The sequence below is a fragment of the Schistocerca serialis genome, chromosome 3 (assembly GCF_023864345.2).
Source record: "Schistocerca serialis cubense isolate TAMUIC-IGC-003099 chromosome 3, iqSchSeri2.2, whole genome shotgun sequence".
Lineage (NCBI taxonomy): Eukaryota > Metazoa > Arthropoda > Insecta > Orthoptera > Acrididae > Schistocerca > Schistocerca serialis.
In genome coordinates this window covers 376,468,617-376,489,167 of record NC_064640.1, presented here as the reverse complement: position 1 = coordinate 376,489,167, position 20,551 = coordinate 376,468,617, and the positions used below count along the sequence as shown (strand labels likewise).

The 20,551-nt window shown below is 43.6% G+C and overlaps 1 protein-coding gene across 1 annotated transcript in view; it reads left to right on the top strand.

Moving 5' to 3' along the window:
* Positions 1-20,551, top strand: part of LOC126471615 (relaxin receptor 1) — a 752,030-nt gene that overhangs the window by 600,945 nt on the left and 130,534 nt on the right. Inside the window, exon 14 of the mRNA XM_050099855.1 lies at positions 13,827-13,894. Coding sequence (XP_049955812.1) covers positions 13,827-13,894 — 68 coding nt within the window. The remainder of the gene's footprint in view (positions 1-13,826; positions 13,895-20,551) is intronic.

The window sequence follows — 20,551 nt, the reverse complement described above, 5'->3', positions numbered from 1 at the left end:
AGCTGGTTCCCCTTATTCTGCCTCAGTTACAGTATGTCGGCGATTTCTGCACCAACGCTTGCGGTAGGAAGGGGGGGAGGGGGGGGGCACTGGGGGCCGAACCGCACAATAACCCTGCGTTCGGTGTGGGGCGGCGGTGGGGTGAGTGGACTGCTGTAGCCTGTTATGGGGCTGTGATCCACTGAGGGCTACGGCGGGGACGAAGCCTCTCCGACGTCTCTAGGTCCCCAGTTCCATACAGTACAATACCTTAATTGTACACACATCAGTGTTTAGGTTGTTTTTTCTCTGTGTCTAACAGTCTTCCCACAAACACGTCACAAACTTTGCGTCCTGATGTTATCTGCATGGCAGTACCTGGGCGGCGAAGTCAACGACGTCTGGCCGTATACATTAACCACTTTGCCTCCACAATTAAGCATCCGACCTGCTGCCTAACGGAAAATAAGCATTAATCTCTTCCTCTTGACAAGAGTTGCGATGTACCAAAACTACAGCTCGGTAGTTCTTGTGCACTAGATAAATCACGTAGATAATGGTAGGATGGTCATTAGTATTGGTAGCACTGGTATGGAAAGAAGCGCAAATGAATGTGTAAGAGGGAAACTGGGAAACTGCGACTTCTCTTCGCTTTTTGTTTGTTTGTTTTGCACATTATTAGAACCGCGCATCATTCAGTGTTAGTCCATTGCATATTTTATATCCTTACAGCATATAAATGCAGTCACAGTTGAACATATTTCAGATAAATTTTCAGATTTAAACTAACGTGTGTGCTGAAAAGAAACGGACTACATGTGTCGTTATTCTGAAAGGTGAAGAATCTGAGTGTGTACCTGGAACTGGACAGCAAGTTCCATATGCTACGCTTCGTTGAGCTTAAAGCGGAGTGACAGCAAAGATTGGTATCGACGGGAACATTGGCGTGGGAGGCAGGAGTTGCGCATTGAACATGCATAGCCTGAAGATTGCAGCATTGCCAACTAAAGCAACGGAACCGTAATCCAGTCCACAGGTTGAGCGCTAAGTAATCCGTCACTGAGAATTAAACTCCTCTAGTTGGGCGGCAAATGAAAATTAAAAAAATAAAGGAAACTTGACTGGTGAGTAAGTGTCCACTCTGTCATCCAGTGTAGTGGTCCTTGCCACCATCCACAAGCAAATCAGTTGACGCTGCGATCAAATGAGACACTCACAGTCAAGGAGATTCTGAGTAAAATGTGGCTCAGCGTCCATTGTGCCAAAGGGCTGTTAAGTCGAAGACTCGTACGTCTTTAAGCACACTATATGAACAGTATGCCAACAATACAGCGCCCAACTCGAGTATTGGCATAAATAGGCAATTATTCACCATTCTACAGGCAATACGATTACTATCAAAATGAAGTCTGCTCCGTAGACGTGTAATAAACTTAAAATAATTGAGCCATCAATATTATCAAGAAGTCAGTACAAGACAAGTAACCACCCTATTGTCTATCGTGTTAAAGCGCCGCTTGCGGGATACGAGGAGGTGAACCTGCCCCTAATCCAATCCGCCTCTCAGGTTAACAACGATGGCTGCCTGGACGTGGTTTTTAGGCGGTTTCTCACATCCAGCTAGGTAAATACCAGGCCGGTACCCACGTCTGGCCTCAGAAACACGCTACGCAAACATTTAGAGAACCGTCGTCACACTTGGACATAGATTAACTCTAGACTCAGACAGGTGGGTACACAGATTAATATCGCCTGAATACAACATAAGAGTAGTCTTGAATCAATACTGCTCTGATCTTCTTTTTATCGATACTGCGAATTGTAAATGTTTTTAATAAAGTTTCAGTACGTACATAAATGTCATGGAATAAAGATACAATTAGTGTGAAACCTTAACTGCGTCTTAGACTTATTATTACTTCCACGTTACATAAAAATTCTACCTGTTTTGTGCTAGGCATGCTTTATTAGAAACTCCGTAAACGTACTATCAGCCGTAATGAAATTGTGACAAACTCGATGTTTATAATGACGTTCGTACTTCGATGTTCTAATATTTAACATCATCTATGGAATGCAAATATTAACAAGAGCGCCTGTTCATACTGTATCTGTAAGAGTTTGACGGATTGCTAATACATTCTAGTGTTATTCAAAAATGTGTACTGAAACTTCTAAAGACGGGATGTAGAAACACCGCATTTCCAAAGAATGCTGGCAGATGGTATTAAATATTATTATTAAAAGGACTATTCTGTAGATGGTATAAGAAACGACGACCCGTAGCTACTGTATTGTGGCTGCTCAGAGACAATTATGTTCTGAACATCAAGTTGGATTAGTAAAGATTGCAGATATTCCAAGACGGCGTCGACGAGAACAATTTATCCAAGTAAGTGAATTTCAGTGACGTCGTATTATGAGCCTGAGAGAGGCTGAATGGCACTTATGAAGTATTTCCCAATACGTTGGCAGTGTACAAATTTTACTACACAGATTCTAGTGGAAATACACAGGCTTCTCATCCTGGTTACAGGCGCCAGAGGTATATGGATTCATTTCTGAATCGCCGAAACATACGAGTAGTCGTTTCTAATCTACTGGCCACCACAATCCAAATTAGGACCAATGCTACTCCTCGAGTTTCTAACAGGACCATAAGTAGTAGATGGCAGTACGAAGAAATCTGCCGCTCGCCAGGCTTATACCCTTCAACACTATGCAACTGGCCTCCATTGGAGAAGCAACGATTGCAACTATAGAGATGAATGACACTAAATTGTATTTAGTTAAAAAAGTAGATTCTGCCGTGATATGAGACGTTGTCTTTTGGAAGCACAGTGCCAATCAGCGACAACTATGGGAGTTCATGACCATATGGCTCTTTCGCTCGTTGAAGGGACACCAAACAACACAGGATACATCCTGAGCATTATCCAGTCCATTCTGTGTCTCTTCCTGCGATGTCATGGAAAGTGCTGTTCCTGCAGGGTAATGCTTGTGTGCACAATTCTCGATTACTCAATATGTTCTCCAACAAGTTCGTCAACTCCCCTGATTCTACATCCCAGCCAAGCAGCAAGACTCATATGGAGACTTTGGAACTCCCATGGGACAGTGATATCGATGTGGAGTAAGTGGATAATATTAGTTGCTTCCACATAATCCTTTCTGATTCGTTGAGCATGGCGCATAGACTATGATGACAGACGGCAATATGATTTTCATCCAGAATGTATAGTCTGTTGTCTGCAAATGGGATCTTCCTAATTTCGAGGAAAATCAATATATTTACGTCTCATCATCACTTGGGTACAGTAGTTTTCATAAATATGCTTAATTTTTAGGAGTTAAAGAGTAAGATACCATCTTAAGAGTTTTTAATTGTAATTAGACATAGATTAGGACGGAAGCACCTTATAGGTGTTATTAATTTGTTCTTGACGATTTACTTGAAATTTTTACACAATACTCTAATGTAGGCCTACTCGCAGATTCAGACGGACATAGGTTATATAAATTTTTAAACAAGAATGTACAGGTTTTTTGTTAAAACCGAATGTGAGAGAAAAATTATGTGCTGTGAAAATATGCGGTTGCGTTTTTTTTCTTGATGTCAGTTGTAAGTACAATATCATGACATTTAAACCATTAGACACATTGTTTCTCCCATAAGTATTCTTTCTCCTTCTACATAACTTTAGACAAAAATTCATACACAAGAATGTGCTGTTCTGGATTCTTCCTCCCAGTCGGTTTTAACAGAAAACAGAAAAGTTATACTTACGTTCGAAACTTTGTAATGTTCCCCAGTCGCAGATTAAAACTATGCAGAATACTGTCATAAATGATAACACAATAAGCAAGGCTCTAGGTCGGAGAAAAGGGGGCAGAAGAGGTGCACAAAGAGAAGGGTTGGGAGGAAGTGAACATAGACAGGAGGAAGAAGGAGATGGACAGAGTTATGGAGGAGGAGGAGGAGATCGACAGAGTGAGGGGTAGGACTTATGGCTCTAGGTCGGAGAGAAGGGGGCAGAAGATGTGCACAAAGAGAAGGGTTGGGAGGAAGTGAACATAGACAGGAGGAAGAAGGAGACGGACAGAGTTATGGAGGAGGAGGAGGAGACCGACAGAGTGAGGGGTAGGACTTAATGGACGGAGAGAGGGGGAGAAGGTGATTAGGATGTACATCCAATTCCCATACATATTTAGTAATTGCGAGACATTGCCGGGTTTCGGTTCTAGGCGCTTCAGTCCGTAACCACGCAGCTGCTACGCTCGCAGGTTCGAATCCTGCCTCGGGCATGGATGTGTCTGATGGCCTTAGGTAAGTTAGGTTTAAATAGTTCTAAGTCAAGGGGACTGATGACCTCATATGTTAAGTCCCATAGTACTCAGAGCCATTTCAACCATTGCCGAGTTCGCTAGTAACATATAATTACGACACTAGGCACAAAACTGCCTTCAATTAATTTTGTTTAGGGTTGACATTGGAAGTAAAAGAAAATAACCATGCAGTGGCAAAAGTTCTTTATCACTTGTGAAATAATGCAAAATTTATAACTTATTCCAAAGTTAGCTTGAAAACTCACTAGAAGTATTTACTCCCCATAATCCATTTCGTTCCGCACGGGAATTTTGAGTTGACTGAGCTGCTAATCTGATATAAATTGAAATTGCAGAAAAACTAACAAATAAGGAAATTTGAAATATTGTGCGTTAGAGCATAATAGAAAGAATACATGATTAGTTAAGTCGGTGGTTTGCGGGTATTCAGGCTGCACAGTTTAGTAGACAGAGCTGTCACATCTCACAGCAACAATGTCTCTTATCCGGTTGGACATCAAGCCGAATTGAGTTTGGACTACAATTAATGCATGCCACTTCAGCTGCGTGATAGAATACATCAATAGCAGTGGATGCCAAGTAGTGACGTTCTAGTGTCCTGCAACCCATGGTGAGAGATTTGCAACGCGTGAAAGGTCAGGAGAACGTGTTGACCAAAGAAACAGTCAAACACTGACGCTCTCGAAGTAAGTCAGCGTAACACAACCAACATGCAGCCTTGTAATAAATTGTTGAAAGATGACGTCACGGAGGTCTCAAGATAAGACGCATTCACAGGCCATACTATGTCAGAAATGTGAAGCCTGTTGTCCAAATTACCGACTGTGCAAGCTAGAGTTATAAAACCAATACCACACCAAGAGCTGGGCCCGTATGACGACGATGAGTGTTACCCGGCAACGTTAGTTCTCCTCGGAACATCGTCACACGTAATCGTCCAATAGGATCCTGTACGCGGAAGTGGGCACACCTGGAATGACAGTGTGTTAACATTCCTGTGTCGTGTTGTCGTTAGAGCACTACTGTAGGAGAGCGTCTCTCTACTACCGTGTGAAGGGAAGCCACAACAATGGCCGCTCTGCTGACAGTCCGTGGTGCTCCAAACGTCGCCGCAATACCCGTGTGCATATTTGTCTTGCTACAAGCAAGTCAGTTGCCTGACGCAAGGAATGTGAGGTGGCTGTAAGATCCTGCACGGCCGAGTGAATAATACATCAGTTCTTCCCGCCAGTTGTGTGGGATGGTTGAGATCCTGAACGGCATAGGGTATGGCCCTTCTGAAACCATCGATTTCATATTCGCTTGACAGTTGTGGGATCCCGATCAATGCCAGCAGCAGTATTGTGGAACGATAAACGGCAGTCTCAATAACCCACGAGTCTGCTGCTGTCGAATTCCGACTCTTGGTGGTAGACGTTTCTCCTTATTCAATGAGACATAAACGTTCTTGTAACAAACAAAAAACATTGAAGTACAACGTGTCACTGAGAAACCCCCTGTGTAATCTTTCCTTACTTCCAGAATGTAGATAAAGTAACTCCGAACTACTGTGTATGGTTGTGCTGAAATGATAATCATTTGCGTATCCAAAATTGTAGCACACTTAATGCCAATTTTATGTTTGTTCTAAAGATTTTCGAGGCGTGTCAGTGCAGTAAAATCGTCACTGGTTTCTCGCCGCGTGAGATGGCATTGTGAGCTTTCAAATTGGTATCTTGTGCGGCAAAGAACCCCTGAAGATTTTATTGATGTTTGTAGCTTACCGCCTTCATGGTATTGCAGTTTTATGGTCAGCAGTGCATTTTCACAGTAGTTGAAGAGGATTTCAGAAATTGATGTGTGCAACGCGGGTAATGCTTTTTAACTGTTCTGTCTACCAATATACTGAAGTAAATATATTTTACCTATTATAAATGTACTGTAACTGCAACTGGGCCCCGTGAAAACAGAAGTAAGGTGATATGACACTTCTTACGACTGGCTGTGAATAATCTCGCAAAAAGGGACGGTTGTAGTTCTAAATATGAAGACTGGGAGTTCCATAACGATGCCGTTTCAAAAGTAGGTGAAACTACGCTATGCTGTTTACCTCTACTGCTTGCTGAACATAAATACATTGCCGGTAAAAAATGAAACACCTTCAGGGACAACGGCATTTTATTGCCAAGTGAAGTGATAAGTAGTTCATAATACTAGGAATATATGATAACAAATTCAGACAGAGTGAAACACACAAGTCACAGTATAGGGTGCCCAAACAATCGAATCGATACACTCTGTATCCCCCTGTGGCGGCAACGCAGGCGTGTATTCTCGCATGCATACGATCAGAAAAGGATCAGAATGGCATCCTGCGATACATTATACCAAGCATCCTGCGCCTTTTGTTGCAATTCGACAATGGTTGTTGCAGGCTCTGGAGGACGAGTAAGTACCATGTCATCACGCCACATACATGTTCAATTGGTGAGATGGCTGGTCATCTTGCTGGCCACGGCATTTGTACATTGCGAAGAGCACAATGTGTCGCAACAGCCGTATATGGACGTGTAATGGCCTGCTGAAAAAGCACGTCAACTTCCCGTCGAAGAATGGGGGTACCACTAGAACAACAGCCTGTGCAATGTAGTATGCACTGATTACTTTACCCAGTAGAAACACCAAATTTTACAGCGAGTTGTAACCGATTACCTCCCACATTATGGATCCTGGGATGGGACCTCTGTGTCCAAGGCGAATACAGTCTGGAATATGCAGCTCATCATGTCCACGCCATACACGTGTACGCCCGGCACTCAGATAGAGTCAGAATCTACTCAAATCACCGAAGACAACAGAGCGCCATTCCACTCTCCAGTCAACTCTTTCACTACACCAGAGTAGCCAATCTTGGCGGTGTCCAGATGGTAGTGGTAGCCTGGCCAGGGGCATGTGTGATCTTAATCCTGCTGCAGGCAGACGCATCACAATGGTCCACGATAACACAGCAGGTGCAACATATGCCCAGATGTCTCCCTTGGATGACGTTCGGTCGTCCACCACTGCTCGCACAATGCACATATCTTGACATGCGTCTGTACTATGCGGACGTCCAGATCCTGGTCTACAGGCGAGTGAATGTTCCACAGAGCACTGCTGAAATCAGTGACACACCACCAATGCAGGGTGTCCAACATGTGGAGCCATCGAGCTTACTGCAGCTCCACAATGCGACCCTGTTCAAATAGCTACTGCTGTTCAACAGGAGTACATCTACATCTACATCATACTACGCAAGCCACCTAACGGTGTGTGCCAGAGGGTACTTATGTTACCGCTAGCTGATCCCCCTTGCCCTGTTCCATTCACAAATGGCGATTGGGAAAAATTATTGTAAGCCTCTATAAAGCCCGCCCGGTTAGCCGTGCGGACTAAGGCACTGCTTTCCGGGTGGGAAGGCGTGCCGGTCCCCGTACGGTATGCTAGCCAGTCTGTGGATGGTATTTAAGGCGGTTTTCCATCTGCCTCGGCGCATGCGGGGTGGTTACCATTATTCCGTCTCAGTTACACTACGTCGGTGATTGCTGCGCAAACACTTTCTCCAAGTACGTGTACACCATAATTACTCTACCACCCACACATTGGGATTACATCCGTCTGGTGTGAGACGTTCCTTGGGGGGGGGGGGGGGGGGGGTCCACTGGGGGCCGAAACGCAATATTAACCCTGCGTTCGGTGTGTGTCGGCGGTGGGGTGAGTGGACTGCTGTAGCCTGTTGTGGGGTTGTGTACCACTGCGGGCCACGGCGGGGACGAAGCCTCTCCATAGTTTCTAGGTCCCCAGTTCCATACAACACAATACAATACAAAGCCTCTGTAATGCCTCTAATTTATCGAATTTTCTTATCTTGGTCATTTCGCGAGATATATGTGGGAAGAAGTAAAATATTTTCTGACTCTTCTCGCAAAATGCTCTCTAGAAATTTCAATAGTAAACCTCTCCGTGATGCACAATATCTCTGTTGTGGCGTCTGCCATTGGCGTTTGTTGAGCATCTCGGTAACATTTTCGTGCCGACTAAAATATCCCGTGACGAAACGCGCCTACCTTCGTTGGATCTTCTCTATCTCTTCTATTAGTCCTACCTCTTAAGGATCCCAGATTGATGAAAAATACTCAAGAATCGATCGAACAAGCGCCTTGTAGTCCATTTTCTTCGTGGATGAGTTACATTTCATTAAGCTACTTCTTACGAATCTCTGTCCTTCACTTTTCCTACGTTTTGTTTTATGTAGTCATTCCACTTAAGGCCACTCCTGGTAGTTACTCCTAGATATTTCACGGTAGATACTGTTTCCAATAATCTGTCGTCAGTTGAGCATTAGTGGATCAACTTTAGCGCCGTTATACAGGGTGTTACAAAAAGGTACGGCCAAACTTTCAGGAAACATTCCTCACATACAAAGAAAGAAAATATGTTATGTGGACATGTGTCCGGAAACGCTTACTTTCCATGTTAGAGCTCATTTTATTACTTCTCTTCAAATCACATTAATCATGGAATGGAAACACACATCAACAGAACGTACCAGCGTGACTTCAAACACTTTGTTACAGGAAATGTTCAAAATGTCCTCCGTTAGCGAGGATACATGCATCCACCCTCCGTCGCATGGAATCCCTGATGCGCTGATGCAGCCCTGGAGAATGGCATATTGTATCACAGCCGTCCAGAATACGAGCACGAAGAGTCTCTACATTTGGTACCGGGGTTGCGTAGACAAGAGCTTTCAAATGCCCCCATAAATGAAAGTCAAGAGGGTTGAGGTCAGGAGTGCGTGGAGGCCATGGAATTGGTCCGCCTCTACCAATCCATCGGTCACCGAATCTGTTGTTGAGAAGCTTACGAACACTTCGACTGAAATGTGCAGGAGCTCCATCGTGCATGAACCACATGTTGTGTCGTACTTGTAAAGGCACATGTTCTAGCAGCACAGGTAGAGGATCCCGTATGAAATCATGATAACGTGCTCCATTGAGCGTAGGTGGAAGCGTAGGTGACGAAACTAAAATGAGCTCTAACATGGAAATTAAGCGTTTCCGGACACATGTCCACATAACATCTTTTCTTTATTTGTGTGTGAGGAATGTTTCCTGAAAGTTTGGCCGTACCTTTTTGTAACACCCTGTATACAGCGCTGTGGATCTCATGGAGGAACAGAGCGAGCTGAATTTTGCAAGATCTCTGTTTGGGGAACCCTCGTTGATTTTTTTATAGAGGAAATTTTCGTTCTCCAAAGACGTCATACTTCTTGAACATAAAACATATTCTATAATTCTACAACAGATTTACGTCAACGATGTAAGCCTATAATTTTATGCATCTATCCCAAGTCCCTTCTTGAAAACGGAAATCACCTGCGCTTTTTTCCAGTCGCTAGGTACCCTTCTTTCCTCCAGCGATCTATGAGAAACCGCTGCTAAAAGGGGAGCAAGTTCTTTCGCGTAATGTTTGAAGAATATTATAGGTATGTGAAACAATTTCGGGATACCGAATTGAGTATTTCGACCTTCTCTCCATTATATTCAGTTTCGGTGCCAGTATGGCCACTGAGTGAATCAATAGAGGATTTCGAACTCACTGATTTTACGTAAGATCAAAACCTCTTAGGGTTTTTACTCAGATCGGTTGACAAAATGTTACGTTCAGAGTGACTGAACACTTCATTCATTGCTTTCCTTATGCTCATTTTCGCTCTGTTCAACTTCCGCTTGTCATCTAGGTTTTGACTTTTCTCGAATCCGTGCTGAAGCTCTTTTTGTTTACGTAGCAGTTTTACAACACTGCTATTGATCCACGGCGGGTCTATCCTATCCTTTATGATCTAGCTCGGAACATATTTGTGTAAGGCATGTGGAAAGATGTGTTTCAATTTTTCCCATTTGTGCACCATACCTTGGCCCTTAGCACCGAATATTTGATGCTGACTATTCAGAAACTGTGCAGTTTGTATCCTGTCAATCTTGCTAAGCAAAATATTCTTCTACCTTTATTAACATCCCTTGTAAAACCCGTGGTCATAGTTGCTATCTCAGCCTTTTGATCACTGATACCTTCCTGTACGTTAATTGACTCGATAAGTTCAGGTCTGTTTGTCGCTAGTGCTCTAAATATCTGCTCGAAGAAATTTTCAGACAATACATTCAGAATAATATCGCACGAATTCCTGTCTCTGGCACCAGTTTTGGTAGTACGAATCTATCAATCTATACCTGACAACTGAAGTCACCCTCTATTACAACAGCATGATAAGTTGACTGTCTATAAAGCCATCTCATTACAATTACCTTTGATGCTTAACTTCATCCAGATAAATTCACATTTGGAATCCGTGATAACCTCGCTAGATATTATCGAAATTTTTACTGCAAAAAAGACGCCGCCACCATTGCTGACTGACCTATCCTTACGATAAAAATTCCAATCTGAACCTAGGATTATGTTGCTGTTCACTTCTGATTTCAACCAACTTTCTGTTCCTAGTTCTGTCTGAGCATTATCTTCAATAAGCGATAATAATTCTAGGACCTCTCCTTGGATGCTCCTGCTGTTTACTAATATCATAGTAATCTTTTCTGTATCCGATCTGTGAGGACCAGCATTCTCTGAGGTCATTGTGGCTGGTGTAACTTCGATTTTGGCAGACAATTCGTGTCTGATCCCAAGGGGCGGGGGGATTTCTCCAACCTAAAAAACCTCATGTGCGCCTCATACGTACTTCACTACCCTGTTAGCCTCTTCCTGTGAGTAATGAATGCCTGACCTATTAAGGGGAACCCTACAACTCTTCATCCGATGGCGCTGGTCGAGAAATTGGCATCCGATACCGTAGCAGAGTCGTCTGAGCCTCTGGTTTACATCTTCCACTCTGCTCCAAACCAGAAGACCTCGATCGACCCACAGTGGGATGCTGCAAACAGTCAGCTTAGCCTGCACCCCGTGTGCGATGCTAGTTGCCTTCACCAGAACAACCATCCGCCGAAAGGAGCCGAGGATAGCATCAGAACCAATGCGACAGGTGTCATTAGTGCGGGTATGTGCCACTATTTGTAGCCGGTTGCCTAAGTTCAAATGGTTCAAATGGCTCTCAGCACTATGGGACTTAACTTCTGAGGTCATCAGTCCCCTAGAACGTAGAACTACTTAAACCTAACTAACCTAAGGACATCACACACATCCATGCCCGAGGCAAGATTCGAACCTGCGACCGTAGCGGTCGCGCGGTTCCAGACTGTAGCGCCTAGAACCGCTCGGCCGGTTGCACTAAGTGCGCTCGATAGCCACTGACAGAGCCTTCTCCACCTTGAGGACGATATCCCCCGGGAAACATACCGTGTGAACACTGACATTCCATCCCGCCCTGCATGCTGTTTCCCTGAGGGACTCCATTACCCATTTAACGTTGGACCTCCCAATGAGTAGCATACCAGCCCTCTTCGGTTGTCTGGACTGGGCAGCAAAATCGGCCGCAGTGGCAGTCAGGTCACCAGGTGATTCCAACAGCACCAACGATGTCACGGGTCTTGTCACCGGCGCCCTGCTGTGGCCATAGCTTTGAGCAGCAGCCAAAAGACTGTCGACTGTGGCCAACGCAGCTGTTTACAGACAAAGGCCAATTCTCTTTGTGCCGATTCACACCAAGCACCGCCCCTATCCATATCGTACTGTGTAAAAAAGCCAATAAAAGCTCAAGAATACAAACAAAACAGTGAAGAGTAACTGAAATAGTGCAAACAGACCGCCGCAAAGGAGCAAATTACCCGACTGTGGCGCTTCTGAGAGGAAAAGCTCAAGCTGCTACATAAAAACCAACTCACTACCCACAACTGCACAACACAGATGGAGACATCTAACTCGTCGGTAGGGCATGGTCGTACCCTAGAATGAATGTTGCAAACGCTGTTCAACTCTATACTCAATACAGTTACTGCCTGAGGAGTCAAAGCAGAGTTTGCAGAAGACAGGCCTCATGAGTGCTGTATGATCGCCGATGACCGTGACAAATGACTCACTAACATTACAACCCCTCAGTATGCATATATTATACCCTGGTGCTACTGAACACAGTCCTTGAGTCTGTTGCATTTTTTTCCGGTAATGTATGTTTCACTAATATATTCAGTTATGAGTAAACAGCAAACAGGTGCGCACAACCAAATTTTCGTTACGTGTATATGCTGCAAACTGACTTGTCCCTCATTATTACAACAGCTCATGCGGGTGCGCTTTAGATAGTTACTTCTATGTTCCATTTAACTCACATATGGCTTAGTCAGATTCGAAATGAGAACATTGTGGAAAGATATTTCCAACGTCATCGCACTGTAAAGTCCAATATGATTCTGTCAGCTTTACACGCATGTACATGATCCTTCTCTGAGAGTTTTACTGCTGTAAGTCGGATGCAGATTTTTCCACTTTGTAACAAGGGAAGCGTTTTTGTTGCGTTATGAATAACGCGCTACAGGAGTCCAAGCAGAAGAGAGCACCAAATGAGAGTTCTATTTCGGCCTACCTTTTATAAGCTACTAAAACATAATTGCAGTGAATACAAGCTGCTCTCATCTACCCAGCGACTGTGGACAAAGGTACACTTCTCCCCGATATTGTAGAGAATCTTAAAAATAATCTCTTTCACCTATTATTACCTTATTTACTAGAGACGATTACCTGTGGCGACACAACAAGCAACTGATTCATTTTTTTCTAATTTTAAGTATTTGGTTTAGTAAAGCACTTACCATTGCCTTACAATGAGATTGCTTTATTTCTCAGATTTTTCATTGTCCTGAAATCTAAGTTATGACGGCACCACGTTATAAATGAATTAAAATGTCGTATTTTTTACTATTTTTCTGATTAATTGATGTACGAGTATTATACTGAAAGTAAAGATATAAAGCACACTAAATAATTGTCAAACCCTACATTTTTGTGTTAACTACAGGTATGTCTATAACATATCTTTAGTTACTTTCCCTGTCGAACATCAGATTCTTCTGCAGAGACATTTGAACGTAACTACTCCTTCAACTTTGGAAACGAGAGGCAGTGTTTTGGTGCGAGATCTTTGCTGTCCGGTGGACGCACCAACATTACCTTACCGAAGGAACGCAAGAGTTATGTGCTGCCAATACGGCTTTTGTACCGTCACAAAGTAAAAATTAATTTTTATCGTGTCCTCGATACAAAAATTCACCGAGGAGTCAGCCTTCTCTGTCTTCTTCAGTACCAAGCCACACATTACTATATTTTGTTTCAACGCTGTAATTTTCAAACAATTTTTCGAGCAAAAATTATATCTGGAGAATTATAACACACACACAAACACACACACACACATATATATATATATATATATATATATATATATATATATCCATTAGATAGGCATTTCAGAAATATAGATATATTTTATGTAAGTGATAATTAGTTTAATGTTTGTTCTGCTTGTGTTTCAGGTATTTCAAGACGTTCAATTACTGTAAATATGCTCCGACTGTCCCAAAATGCAAGCCGAGTACAGACGGTAAGTGTTGAAACCTTGCTTGTGTTTAGGTTTGGCATTCTGAACGTAACTTGCTTTTCGCCACACCTGGTATTCTACTGGCCCGACTTCAGTGTAAGACACCCACGAGAATCTCTTTGGTAGAGGTACTACAAAGCAAGCTACTGGCTATGTCACAGCTCATAGTCCATAAATACGAGGGAAACATCGTTATAAATGTCCCAGTATGAAATTGCTATGTGCACAGCATCAGGTAAGATTATTAAAACGTTTTATCTGTGAACGCCTTAGACAATGTGATAATAATTCTCAACAAGACACAAAAATTTAACTGTCAGGAGGACTGATGGAAACACATGTTAAAGCTGTTGTCCATTGGTGACACAGAACACTAGGTGTACGACATAAAGGTATTGTGTTTAGCTATTGCGTGTCCTGTAGCGTGTACCTTGCTGTCGAGCACCCAAAATCAAAATAACGTTATATCCTGTACTAGGAAATAGATACACTTATTCATCTGCAATCATTAAGTTACTGCTAATTTTCTAAACTCTCAACTGCACGATCCTTTCGTTTTGCATATTACAGTCACCCACAATATTCTAATTTTAGTTTGTATCTGTGAAACCTGTTAAACAGTGTAACATAAGTAACATCACCGTGATCCCTTAAGAATAGAGTTCTTGATTGTCAGTAAACTCTGACAAACATTTACAGTGCATTAAAACATCCAATTCAATCATTATCACAAATAGAGCTCGAACTGTTATAAACCGGAGTATGGATACAAATTTCACCTTCACTCAGTTATTAATATTAGTATTGTCAACTTTTATCTTTCGTCGTACTGCTGTTGTATTTATCATCGTGAATCTGCCAGACAGCCACTTAGAAGCAATGCCGTCAAAGATATCCTAGTTAATCGCTTACACAGCTGGATTAAATAAGCATTTACTAAATCAGACTGGGCTAGAGACTGCGTTTCAAGAGAAAACTTACAATAGCAGGAAATAAAGCAGTCAAGAAACATGGCCCCATAAGAGATGCACAAGAATAAAACTAATATCATGCAGAATCTCCTTCATAGTGGGCACCACAGCCATACATTTTTTCAGTAAAGGTGATATTTATCCGCTTAGGCTGTATTTATTAACATCTCTTCTTAGTTATGCAACTATTTTATGCTTCAAAAAGCTAGTTTTTGAGTGTTTATCTAGAAATGCGTTATACGCGCATGGAAATGGAGGCGAACTCACTCGATGTACTAATGTCAGTGTTGTCGAGCCTGTTGATCCAGTGGAAACCGAGAGGTGGTGGTATCCAATCCTGGTCAGACAATGGAAATTTTCAGTCTGTCTTTAATCTAACCTTCACATTACAACGATGTGAGGAGTCTTCAGGAACGACATGCAATTGGGATTAAACTTTAAACTGTAGGTGCCCTTTCTCCGCTTAGATACCTGAGGTAGATTAGAGACATGTAAGAAACTGAAGTGACCTACAATTTAATGGCTTGCACCAGGCCATTGACCCAGACGAAATTATTGTTACATTCACTGTTGGTTAGCAAATCATCCATCCGTCGTGGTTGCATAGGTACTGGGTCAACATTATTGCCGGCCTTAAGAACGAAATAAATAAATTATCATAACATGTTAACAACTAGGTGGAAATAAAAGAAATTGCGGATGCACGTTGCCAGATCTCCTGGTCGTGCACAAAGAGCTGAACGTCACATAGTGTGAGATTAGCGTGACTAAGGCGTCAAATGGGGCTGTCCCTACAACACGATTCGGTTGAATGAACGGGAATAGAAAGGATATGTCAATCAACGAGCACTAACTGTGCACTGTGGTGGTCTTCTGAATTACAAAATGGCCTGACGGCGACATCTGACTTCAGACGGGCAAGAGTCATTGGGAAACTGAATGAAGGACGAAGTGTGACGAGTGTAACCCAGGCGTTTGGTATTGGTCACACAGTTGTTTCACATGCGAGGAGAGCTCAGCGACCCACAGGCACTGTTGCCCGAAGCGATGAAGGTGGTCGACCGTGGGAAACTACAACAGCAGATGACAGCTACATGGTGCAACAGGTCAGAAGGGACCCACGGCAAACAGCTGGTGTACTTGCAACCACATTTAACAGGACTGCAAGGCACACAGTGTCACGCTCCACAGTGGAACGGCGACTGCATGGGAGTGTTCTTTTTGTCCGACGACCAGTACGCTGCGTTCCGTCGACACTCACAGATCGAAGGCACCGTTTATGATGGTGTCAAGAACATGCGGACTGTACCAAATAGGAGTGGAATCTCGTGCTCTTCTAGGATGAGGGCAGATTTTCGCTGAGTAGTGATTCTCGTACCCTCTTATGGGGAGAGGTGGAAACACGTGACCTCCAATTTTTTGAACACGGCACATTCACGGTCAGCGTTAATGTGATACTGCTTCCCGTCACAATGTGCGTCTTTTCAGCGGTGCATTCTGCTCTGACATCGTTTCCATGGATGACAATGCGCAGCCGCATCGAACAGCGCATGTGGAGGGGTTCTTGGAATGAGAGGATATTCGGCGAATGGAATGTCCTGACCGTTCCCCGGCTCAGATCCCGCCGAGCACGTGTGGGACGCGCTAGAGAGACGTATTTGCAGCACGTCCACATGCTCCAATGACCATCCTGCAGTTGTCAACCCCGCTAGTGGAGGGGTAGAATGCCCAATCACAAGAACTCATTACCAATCTTGTGGCCAGCATTGGAGCACATTGCAGAGCATGCACTGCCGTCCGTGGTGATCGCACAATATACGTATTAAGAACCATGTCCCGCCATTTGTAATGTCCAGTGGACCATCATAAATCGCGGTGAATTCAGTGTCATTACTGTCTTTGAATGAAAGTGTCATTTATGGTCGTCCCATTGAGAATTTCTTTCAGTTACCTTCTGTATTATACTGTAGCAGTTCTTTCTATACCTCTACACTCAAGCGAACTCCTGCCACACTGTCTCCCTCATACTTCTCAGAATTACATACGAAATAAGGAAATTGCAAGGTTTGCCGCACTGACAACCAAAATTCTCCCTCTCTCTTCCTGCGTCCAGAGAAAGCCTTCAGAATTTTTCCATGCAGCATATGTTTTATTCTCTGTTACACATACTGAAGTTGGCAGAATATTGGACGTAGCCTTATGATTGGCAACTCGCTTTCCACGCTGTTAAAGGGAACATAGCGGTGGCCCTGCTTTCCTGCTCCCATCTTCTGGACCACCTGCGGGTTTTGTTCGAATCTCGGACCTCTCGTGGCTAGCACAGTTTCAAAACGCGCTTTTGTAGCACTCTGTCTCAAGAGACACTCAGAGCGGCTTATTCGCGCGACTGCTGCCCATGAAAACTTTTGTTGGGAAGCTCTTCGAAATTCCTCTATTGTCAGCCTACTGCTAAAGACTTGCAGATGCAGCGCCAAGCCACGTTGCACTAACTGAGAAAAACACGAGCTAATATGCCAGAATACACAGGTCCTGCTTTTCTATTCAGAAAGTGTGTGAGAATACAACATAAAGTGATTATACGCTGACAGAAATAAATCTTAACACCAAAATTATCAACGTAGATTAATGAAATTTCGGGAATACATTTGTCTAGGTAACATATTTAAGTGGTTAACATTGCAAGATCACTGGTTAATGTAAGCGCGAGACAAACCGATGCGAATGTAAAATGCCAGTACAATAATAAGCGGCGTAACCGCCAGATTGTTGAATGCAACCATGCATGCATTGTGTTCTACAGGTGTTGGATGTCAATTTATGGGATGGAGTTCCATGCCTTTTACACTTGGTCGGTCAATACAGAGACGATTAATGCTGGTTGTGGGTGACGCTGGAATTGTCGTCTAATGATGTCTCATATGTGAGGATACGAGACAGATCTGGTGATCGAGCAGGCCAAGGCGACATGTCGACACACTGTGTAGCATGCTGGGCAACAACAGCGGTATGTCATCCTGTTGCAGAACACCCCCTGGAATGCTGGTCATGAATGGGAGCACAACAGGTCGAATCACCACACTGACGTACAAATTTTCAGGCAGGATGCGTGGATTATCCATGAGACTGCTCCTGCTGTCATACGAAATCATACCCTCGACCTTAACTCCAGGTGTTGGCCACTATGCCTAGCACGCCCACAGATTGGTCTTCTTCTCAGCAACACACGGCCATCACTGTCACCAAGGAAGAACCAGCTTTCATCAGAAAACACAACAGACCTCCACGCAGCCTTCCAACGAACCCTCGCTTGACACCACTGAATTCGCAAATAGCGGTAGTTTGGAATCAGTGGAATCCATGCTGCAGGACATCTAACTTGGAGTTGTTCTTTAACTAACCGATTTGTAACGGATCGTTGTGTCTCTGTGACGCTATCTGCTGCTCGAATTGCTGCTGCAGATGCAGTACGATGCGCCGGTAGTGCCAAGTGGCTGTTCGGAGCCCGGTCTTCTTGCGACCATACATTCCCGTTGCCATCGCTACCTTCGGTCATGTACAGTGGTTACATTCCCGCCAAGTCTTTCTGCAATCTCAGTGAGGTGTTGGTAATGACGTTTTTTTTTCTCCTTAAGGGCATTCTTGACTAAAAACATGTCCAATCACAAAGTTAATTAACGCTCACGACCGTTACAGCGTGTATTTAACGCAAATTTGATTTGCATTCCCATACTGGCGCTACCAGCACCACTCTCATGCGACTGGCGAGAAACTTGAACTGGCATCATCTTTCAGACGCAGAAACACGTCTACCAGCTTTCGTGTATGTCGCACAACTCCTTGGTGTTGCAATTCTTTTTTCCGTCAGTGTACATATTGTCGATTAGTGGCATGTGACAGACCAGTGTCGTCACAATATCTAAGCTGATTTACTTAAGCAGTTAAATATATACACTGATTTACAAAACTTAACAACGAAAGTAGCTTTCGCCTGATGTGTCACTGTCGAGTAACATAGCGATTCCTGGGCTTGTGTCTCGTTCGTTGGAGAGTTGCTGTTCGGTGCACGGCTGTAGCTTGGCGTGCCTTTGGCCATTTTCGTGGAAGTGTCCCGTTTATCTTTTGCGTTTGTATTTGCACTGCGTAGCTCACAATTCGAAAGTCTGTTTCGCAACTTGTGGCTAGAAGTTTATCGTTATTTCTTTAATATACCGGGATCCAGAGGTTATGCTATCCGGTATACGCGCATTTTATAAGTTCTCTAGACTTTGGAAGGTGATGTGCATATCAACCTACAGTCTTTCAGAGAACATTACCTTCGGCACAGATGCAGTTTGTATTATTTGAATATTATCACGTTTGTGATCCAGAGAAACCTAGAAAAGCCGGCCGAAGTGGCCGTGCGGTTAAAGGCGCTGCAGTCTGGAACCGCAAGACCGCTACGGTCGCCGGTTCGAATCCTGCCTCGGGCATGGATGTTTGTGATGTCCTTAGGTTAGTTAGGTTTAACTAGTTCTAAGTTCTAGGGGTCTAATGACCTCAGCAGTTGAGTCCCATAGTGCTCAGAGCCATTTGAACCATTTAGAAACCTAGAAATTGTTAGCTTATTGCTATTTACGTTTTTGATGAAAGCAATTGTGAATCAGTACTACGTGAACTTAAATCATTGCAACTGAGACCAAATAAATTAATATATTTGAAAATAACTTTACTCACTCCATCATTTCCTCCCACATCATTCAAATGAAGCAACCCTCAAAAAACTATCGTCAATGGAGTCGAGCTCACAGAATTGTAGCCTCATTGTGACGGTGTTTCCAATGTTACATAGGTGCCACCCAGAGAAATGTTTCCTTTGCTCTTGAGTCATTTTTAATTATATGAATTTAATTAAAATTTTATTTCGTTCATAATGAAGTTTCAGCTGCATTTGTACATAGCAGTATGAATATGTACCTACTTTATAGATGTATAACTGTGTTGGATTCTAGCTGAGCATAGAATGGGTTGTTTGGTCTTCTGTGTGTTGAGTTCGCTAGTATGGTAGATAGCTTGCACTAACTACTGCTTAACCCAGTCGACTCGCACGCGTACGTAGCAGCAGAGATAGCCACAACTTATCAATATCCATCTTTTGTGCCAATAAAGCTGAAAGCTGCCTAATTAAAAAAGAGATTACCGTAGGAAGGGTGGGGTTGTGGACTGTTATAACGCAGCATCTTGACAACGTATGTGTGATGATTTTTTGGTTTAGGTGCTCCGAAGTGGGCGGAACACTTTATTGCGCTGCGGTACTTAATTTAAGTTGTATTGCAACTCGTTGGATGTGGTTGCGGGCAGATACAACTAACTAGTGGCCTGTCAAGGCGTATGTTACTGAATACAGTGTCAATAAGGCTATTTTCGGCCTGGGAGACGCACTGTCAATCACTGTCGAACACTTGTCCCTACCTGAAGGCTATAGGGGACTCCAGTCGTAGACTAAGACTCGAAGGCTGATCTCCACTACGAACTGCAGCTACGAACTGCAGCCCTGGAACCCCGTACTAAAACTGTCATGCGCCAACGCCGAACGTGAACCGCGTTGCTGCCTGTGGCCGCCGCTCATAGGGGGCGGCGCATACATTGCTGAATGCGTTTTCGGTTGGTAGCGAACTTAAAAGGCCGCACATAGGGCCAGTCGGAAACTGTC